Source organism: Lipophrys pholis (assembly GCF_963383615.2).
Source record: "Lipophrys pholis genome assembly, chromosome: 4".
NCBI classification, from domain to species: Eukaryota; Metazoa; Chordata; class Actinopteri; order Blenniiformes; family Blenniidae; genus Lipophrys; species Lipophrys pholis.
In genome coordinates, this window is record NC_137637.1 from 24,899,741 (window position 1) to 24,908,848 (window position 9,108).

At 43.1% G+C, this 9,108-nt stretch overlaps 1 protein-coding gene across 1 annotated transcript in view; it reads right to left on the reverse strand.

Annotated features, from left to right (window-relative positions):
• The window catches only part of kif5ab (kinesin family member 5A, b), an 82,771-nt gene extending 74,396 nt beyond the window's left edge, over positions 1–8,375 (reverse strand). Inside the window, exon 1 of the mRNA XM_080460618.1 lies at positions 7,812–8,375. Coding sequence (XP_080316744.1) covers positions 7,812–7,940 — 129 coding nt within the window. The 5' untranslated portion in view covers positions 7,941–8,375. The remainder of the gene's footprint in view (positions 1–7,811) is intronic.
• Positions 8,376–9,108: the final 733 nt, after the last annotated feature.

Here is a 9,108-nt window from a genome sequence, read left to right on the forward strand (position 1 = left end):
GAAGTCGGGCATGAAGAGAAGCTGGGATGCTCCTTGGAAAAAAAAAATGTTCTGCCCTATACCTAGGATAATATAGCATCAAGTGCCCGGGGTCTGTGGATGAGCAAACACGTGTGCATGCATGTGCTGTTGGTTTCAATGTGCTGCCTGCAGATGCTGAGGGCAGACATGAGAGCCGGGCAGCATCCTGGGCAAGGCCGTGGCTAATGAGAGGAGGATGGTCCATTAACACTCCCCCGAGCCAAAAGGCCTACTAGTCACAGCCCACTTCTGTCATAAAGGGAGAGGGATGGAAAGGGAAATGTGATGACAAACTGGCACAAGCTTATCTAAACCTGGCATGCTCGTCCACTGAGCAAAAATAAGGACGAGCTGAAGGAACTGGCAGCCACTAGCCCGTTGAGTGTGGCTGAAGACTAAATTGGTGTCCGTATAATGTTAACATGAAGGAAAAGATGAGAGGGTGACCTTGCAGTTCTTATTGGCAGGGTGAACGGGGCTTTTAGGCATTCTGCTTTATACAATAGAGCAAGTTAGTGTTAAAGCTGAGGTGGTGAAATACAAATTTCTTTACAAAATAAATCAAAGTCAATCTCAGCAAGTCGATTTCCTCACTTATCTTCATCACCTTCGACAGCTTAGCATGACAAAAAAACTTTCCCAAAAGTTTCACGATCTCTTCATTTCCTGACACCTGAATGACAGAGGCTTGTCCTCTCCTTTGACGCCATTAAAAGCTGCCAGAAGCTTGTGCTGAAATTAATGAGATGACAGACTGAGCTCCTTCTCTCATCTTTGCGAGACCGCGGCTGAGTCATGAAGAAACGAGCAGCAGAGTCATTACACCATGAAATACAGCCAGACAGAGGGAAATACAGGAAAGCCGGCATTGTGGATGAGAATGACAGTAAGCTTCCGTGGGAGACGGGAAGACGATGGGGTCTGATCCCAAGGGGGTAGCTGCTTGAATGCCGGCGTCCAACGGGAGAAATGAGTGCAGATCTTGACCCTACGCAGACAATCCCATTACACTGTCTAATTGGATAGGGTGTGTGTGCTGCGGTGATAGAATTAGACCACTAAAGTGCGTGCAGAGGAGGGAGAGCAGGGGAGCCCTTAGACCTCCATTTGCAATTCTGTTTGGTCTGCAGACAGTTAAAGCTATCGCAACGAAATATCCTTGAGGAGAAACAGCTCCAGTGGAACTATAAATCACAAAAGGTACGAGACAGGCATATGGCTTCACGGTGCCCGATATGCCCTGTCAACGGTTTGTTTCCACAGCTGCCCCACCCCCCACCCCCCCCCCCCCCCCCCCCCCCACCCCACCTATTTTCTACCATTCTGCCTAATCAAGGAAGGGATTGGAAAAGATAAAAGAATCAGCTCTCAGATGAAGAGGGCAAAGAAACGAGCCACAGCCCATCAGAGAATGTGCTCACAGGGTCTAATGGCTGCTGATGAACGATTGCATGATTTATATAACTATAATGCATGCCTATTTTCTACAGCAGCACATCATGCATCTCTAATTTATGGTCGTAAAACTTCGAAAGAGCAAAGCTCAAATGGCAACTGGAAGCTGAAAAGCCAAATCCACTCTGTCTCTGTGAACCCGATTCGACGGCTAATCTTCTATTCTTCCCATAAATGTGAACACAGTGTATTTCTCAGCTAACATGGCAGCATTTCTGACGCTTTCATAGACAAATTGTAAACACACAAGGGAACGGCCACCAGTGAAAGGTAATCCATAGAAATATAAATGGTGTGCTGAAAATAGTGAATCAATAGCTCTTTAATGCGCACATTTCAATTGGGTTCGCCCACACGTTTACTTCATTCCTCATGATCAACAAAAGTAAAAAGGATCTGCACAGCTTTGTGCTTTGAAATCACGCCAAAGGGGAGAACTTTCTATAAGTGTTGTATCATGTTATGCATCATTTAGGGCAGTGGTTCCCAACCTTTTTTTTATTCTTAGAATCCTTCTCAATTGCCTCTGATAAATACTGTGGACCTGCTCTATGATCTCTAGATTGTTAAAGTAGGTGAGAAGTGAGGCCAACGCTGGGCAGATACACCCACTCTCATGAATCTACAAAAGCATCATTCCGTCCATACTCGCTTCATTCAATTCAGGGTCGTGGAGGCGCTGGATCGGATCCCAGCTGTCTATGGCTGAAGGCAGGATGCAAGCTGAACAGGTCGCCCGTCCATCACGAGGAACACACGAAGAGACAGACAATCGCATACAGTCTCAATCACACTACGGACAAATTCAGAGTCGCCAAACAAACACGTGTTTTGGACTGATGGAGGAACCGGGATCATCCAGAGAAATCCCAGTCACACATTGGAAGATGTTCTCCCTAAAGGCTAAAGGACTTAAACTAGGGATGTTCTCGCTCTGCAGCTGCAGTGCGAACCAGCACAACGGCGTGCAGCCCGACACATACAAGGACAGAGGATGTAATCAACGGGCAGCAACCTAAGCCTGCTCAACCGTCTCATTATGGTTTGTGTGCAAGTCTCATTTTCAGAACCTCAAAGTATGGGATCTCTGTCATTCCTAATGCGGATCCCAGATTCCAGATTTGGAACCACTAATAACCCATAGTTTTCTGGAGCTACAATAGCCTACAGTTGGGGAGACGGTGCAGTGTGAATTCACAGCAGAGATTTTCTCTCTTGCTTGATTAAAATACTTCGAAATTGACCAGTATCTCATAATCTGTGAAAGCAATTATGTCATCCTCTTCTTACCCTCTTAAGTTAAACCAAGTGTGCAGCTTAAAATAGCTATGAGGGTTTGTAGCAGCAGCAGCAAAATGAACTATAACATTTTTTTTTTTTCCCGATTTCAACAAAGATAACGCAAATGATGCTGATTATCCTCTTGAGCAGCCGTGAGGCTCTGAAGGTCCTGCAGTTTCCGTGTGAAACTCAAGAAATCACAGCATGAAATGACAGTTTTTCCATCCACGCCGCAAACTCACATGTTAATATTATATGCTGCCATGAGCAAGATGCATGTAGGACTGCAATCCATTTTTAATAAACCCGGCCCCAGACCGCATGCATGGTGCAAACATGTGATATCTATATGTCACCGACGGAGAACGAGAATAGAAAATAAATCCTATATCTCTCAGCTTCTCAGACTGCCACGAGCATTTATTTATTCATAGAACCGAGAGCGTGAATCATGGTGGCAGGATTTTTTTTTTCCTGCCAGAAGATTAGGAGGGACAATCTGGCCCTTGTGACGCCGCATTATTGCAGACAGTGAAATACTAGAGACAGCTGTGTCACTCCGCTGTGAAACAAATACAAAGACCATGCCTCTGGGCTGTGCAGGCTGAGTAATTAGAATATTCACACAGCCACACAGTCCCGTGGTGCTCCACAGGTGGCCGTGCATATGATGGAGAAGAAAGAAATGAAGAATGAACTTTTAATAATAAGCTGCCCTTTTTGTTCCCCAAGTGGAGGATGCGGCACATTGATGAGACAATCAAAGGGAAAAGTCAAGAGAAGGTTTTTACTGATGATGACAAAAAAACTAGAACGTTGTGAACTTGAAGGTTATCCTGGTTTGATCCTTTTTAAGATACAGCGTTTAAATAGAGAGCATGATACCGGATTATTCCTCGTTGATTATCCATCTCAAAATGTTGTGATTTCTTTGGAGTGATAAAATCCCACCTGAAGTAACTTGGCATTGAGAGGTAACGTTAAATGCAACGTTGAAATCAAGTGGAACATCTGAACTTCTTTGGAGTTTGTTTTTTTTTCCAATGAAGAGCATCATTCTGTGTAAATAATCCAAACTCAAGAGACAACTGGAACACTGGTTTGGTTTCTGCAATCCTTACTCACTGAAACACAATTTGAATAAGATGTTTACATGTCACAGTCTCCTGATTTTAATACGTATACTCCATCATATAAAGGAGATCAGACCGAGACCGAAACAAAATGTTGACATATGCGAAAGGCGACAGGGTGACTCCAACAATGCAATCACAAACAAGACAACCAAAATGTTGGTGAGTATGTGAATTTATGTTCTGAAAATGCATCAAGATATGTAAGGTTTCTTCACAGGGATCTGCGACAATAATGTCCGATCAATATTACATGAGTTCATGTCATGTTTTGATGTTTGTTTTGGGTTTTAATTAGTGATTTGAGACTCTCACAGCTATTAAACTCTATCTGCCTGGGTTTGCCCGATAAATGATACAATAAAACAGACACCATTTCACATCCTGTCAGTTCTGTTATTGTTGTGCCGCTCCACGCCGCAAAGAAATGCACTTATGATTTTTTTTATTGTGACATCAAATAGATGCATTGAACACCCAAAAGTTAATAGAGAGCAAAAAACACAACACACTCATCAGACAGCTTGCATCGAATGTGGCTTCATGTTGGTTAGAGCTTAATAGGTGTTGTTCACATTTTTAGACTGTGAAAACTTTGTAATATACTGTTGAAGTATGTGATAAACATGAAGCTTATATCAATTTCCTAATTTTTTGATGTATATGAGGCTGGATGACAGAGCTTCTTGCCCGGATGCTAATTTAAACATCAAAAATCCAAAACATCAGTTACAAATAATGAGAGCATGGCTGTGTTGATAGAAGGGAGGGTGGGTAGAAAATTACTTCAGTGTAATTAAAACAGAAATCAAATAATCCCAAAGGCATTAACCATACAAACAAGTAACAAATAAACTGGTGATGTTACATTAATAATCCATCTCAAAACTATTCCAAATCTTTTGCATCGGGGTCAGGTTCAGCCATTTCTATCACTCTTTCAACTCACTCTTTTAGTCTGCAGATGAGTGGCTGACAAACCATTTCAGTCTCTTAGAGGAAGAAATTCCACCCAAAGAAACTCTTAACAAAACAAGCGGCTCTCAGCTCGCCAAAGAGCTCCCAAAGATCTACAGCGAGACGGGGCAGAAACACAGCAAACGCCTGGCGAAAGTTTGGTCGTACAGAATCGCTTGATGTGAATGTTTGACCTCAGACAAACGAGATCAGTAGCTGATTCTCACTCAAGCCTGTTCTGCTATCTAAGTAATTGCTATATATATAAGTACTCTTTGACCAAGTGTTGCAGCAATTACTCTGACTCTGAACGTACTTTTGTCTCCTTAGACATTTTCATGTCAAATGGTTAGTCGAACTTGGAATCATTACAAATTGCACTGAAATGTATCCAGCAGTGATTGATAGTTTCATGTCCTCTGCAAGGTTCTTTTCCACACAATCAGCCAGACTTCACCACTTCGAAATGGTATGAAACTTCAGAGGTGGTCCTCCATCCCTTACACGCCATCCTCTCCCTTATTTAATCTCTGCACGCCTCTTTCTGCCGCCTACCCATGTGCAGGCGAACCATCACTCAGCAGCCCAGATCACTCGCTCTGTCAGCTTACAAGTTTTGGTGGGAGTCCACCTCCAGCAGATAAATCTGAGGCCATCAGCACTGCCCTGATGTGAATTGTCTTTTACCAACCGCCAAAATGTGAATGCTTCCTTGTCGCTACAGGGTCCTTGCAGCAGGCTGGCATGTCTGATATTTTAAATCCTAATCCAATCTGACGGCCGCAGCATTTCAACTCTCGGGAGACGCATTTCCCAAACAACTTTCTCTGACAGCGGGACAAATATACACCTGAACAAAAATGCACACTTCAAAAGGAAAATACACACTTAATACATTTGTATAGCTAAAGGCCTCCTTCATGCCTGCCTCTAAAGTAATTACATTCTCCAAGATGAGAACGGCGCACACAATTCTGTGATCACAATCGTCAGAACAGAAACAAATTAGGGGATGTTTGGCTCAAGAAATGATTGGTAATGTAAGCAGCGACTGCAGACATCTGTTTTGAAAGGCTCCTGCTGCCAAGCATCCTTGTTGAGAACAAGAACACGTTCTTCCCATAGCAGCATATCACAGCACTCTTAAATGAGAAATTCTTCTTCATTTCCTCACAGAACTGAAACACCTTCATCAGCGTGCTATTTCCTCTCTGTTCAGCACAAAATCGCCTGAATAGAACATAAAGCCATATATCAAACGTATAATGTCATATATCTCACTTTTACCAATGTTTTCTGGAATTCATAACTGAAATAAGGTAGTTTAAACTCCCATTTCTTCTGTATAGAAGCAACTGGACATGCTTAAGGATTGTTGAAGACGTTTCACCAGGTGAAACATCTTCTAAAAGCCCCACTATAAACATGTGCATTACTTTTTCATTTATGTGCTGTTTTCCAGGTGATACGTTTTTATATGCTGTGGCCAAGAATGAAGCAAGGAATGAATGATTTCAAGGTGCTGTAACCACAACCTGCCATCAAAATAATGCGATAATGAGTGTTCATTCAGTGGGAGACATCCAGCTGCCACCTTCAGCAGAGATATAAAGGCAGGCAATGCAGGGGATATCTACCCCATCTATGCGGTCTTGCATTCTAATATGTGCGTGGGGCAACAGCGCAACCGATAGGGATTTTTGGCTGTCTCCATCATCACTTGAATCAACCCTCAGGCCAAATGGGTGTGGACTTCTCTCTCTTTCTCTCTCGCTCGCTCTCTCTCCCTCTCTCTCTCTCTCGGTGTCTCCACATGTATGTGGGCATGTGTGCTAAATCAGTTGGAGAGCAAAGAGCTCTATTATGGATGTGAAATGAATATGCATGTTTCAGCATTCATATAAACTGCTGCACACGTACAATGCACTGTAATTATATGTGCGTGTGTGCGTGTGCGTGTGCGTGTGCGTGTGCGTGTGTGTGTGTGTGTGTGTGTGTGTGTGTGTGTGTGTGTGTGTGTGTCTGTGTGTGTGTGTGTGTGTGTGTGTGTGTTATCCTTGGCCCAGATGTGCTTAACACCCAACACCCAAGCAACATGAACACTTGCATCTAGAGCACTCTAATCCTGGCCCTACATGATAGTGATTTGGCTAAAATGCCTCTGGTGGCGCTCATAGTTGCACTGTTAACCTCAGCCCCAGGTAAGTATCCATTAAACAGATTTATTTTCATTACTTCTCCGTTGTATTGACAGTAATCACTGGCTGCTCTTATGTTTGTATTGAGACAAAGCCAAAGTCTATTTACTGAACAGAAACAACCCACAGAGCATAATTATGATTCTCATTATATCTGCATCACCTGACTATTCACTGGTGCATTAAAAAGCTGACTGCAAGATACATCAACAAGCAGATCAATCAGTCCTGCATAATGATATGAGACGGGAAACAACAGAAATCCTGCAGATCAATACTAGAAACAGCCTAAATTAATGAAGCAATGAAGGATTACAGAGGTGGGGTTTGGATGGATTTTTTGAATTGTATTTATTTATTTATTGTCCTTTTTTTTTTTTTATCATAATACTAAAATCAACCTGGTGCTTTTTGAGTTCTGTGATCTGATGTGGACACAAAAAAGATTGACAGTGAATGGGCTGTCCATGTTTGATCTCGTGCGAGTCTCATGATAGATTTTGGGAAGCCTCGTTACCCTTTAATAGCAGCAGCACACACCTGAATTATGCATCGCGCTAATCCGAATATCGATAGTATCGACAGAGGCTATACTTAGTTTGATCCCTGACAGAAGCCTTTAACCAGACAGTCTCCAGCCTGGCCAGTCTCTGATGTGTGTGTGTGTGTGTGTGTGTGTGTGTGCGTGTGTGTGTGTGTGTAAGAGACATAAGTGTAACCCCCGGTGTCCATCGGCTGTGTGGAAAGACGCGGAAAAATAACTTACCCCGAGGATGACAGAGTCTTCTCCTTGAAATATGGGGATGAACTTATCTCCGCGGATAATTTCGGACTGATTCAGTGGACGAAATCGACACAACACCTTAATATTGCATTCGGCGTTGGCATCAGCCATTGTGAGGACAAAATTAGAGTGGGTGCGCTCCCTGGAAGATTAAAAGAATTTCCTCAAAATTATTTCCAAAAATTGAAAAGACTAGAATAAAAATTCTCGGTGCAAGCTTTTCCTGCAGAGTGAATCCAGCAGCTATGGACACATGCGGGGCGACAGCAGCATGGAGAAGAAGGGGAAACTAGGAAACTTGGCATCCAAAATTATTTAAGAAATGTCAAATGAAAGCGAAAATAAGAAAGAAATAAAGAGGCAGTTTGAGGTTGTTTCTTGCTTAAAATGTCCGTGAAGGAAACTCGGCTGGCGGTGAGCGCTGGAGACCATATGAGAAGTTGTAAATGGGGAGTGTAGTCCAAACTGGTCCGGCTGGTGTGGATAGGCTGCAGGCTTTCCATGGCATGGTGTGCCTCGCTCTCGCTCTCGCTCTCTCTCTCTCTCTCTCTCTCTCTCTCTCTCTCTCTCTCTCTCTCTCTCTCTCTCTCTCTCTCTCTCTCTCTCTCTCTCTCTCTCTCTCTCTCTCTCTCTCTCTGTCACTGGAGGCGGGGCGTGGTAAATCCTCTCTCATCAGCACCATTGAGCATCAGGGAGACGAGCTCCAACTCTGCTTCACGTTCGGCTGAATTTCCTGGCTTCCTTGTAAAAAAAATAAATAAATAAAAACTTTTCCAACATTGAATCCACACACAGATGTAAACATGTTTTCTTTCAGTTATTATAATATATATTGTATTTTCATTCAGTGACATATTTCTATGACTATTTTGCCCATAGTTTGGCATGTGTGTTTCTTCATTCAGGGACTGCATCAAGCTGGTCGTCATGGCGATGCTATTTTGCATGAGTGGGTAGTCATGCCGGGCCCATAGGCTCCGTAACTGATCCCCCTAGAGATGTATCTACACTCTCTGGTAATGTCACATTGCACCATTAGGTCTGGGAACCCTCGGCACAGATTGCATTTTGTCACTTGTATTGATCAGGTTTCAAAGACGCATGATCTTGCACTTTCCAGCAGCCTACCGGTGTCTCTCATCAGATTATTTTCTGTCTGGTAAATGCCATCCTCATTTCAGACTCCACATTATAAGGCTGTGACTGCATGGGGCTTTTTGCTCGGCTTCAGAAAAATCGATTAAATCAAGACAACACTGTCATCAGAGGTTATTTTGTC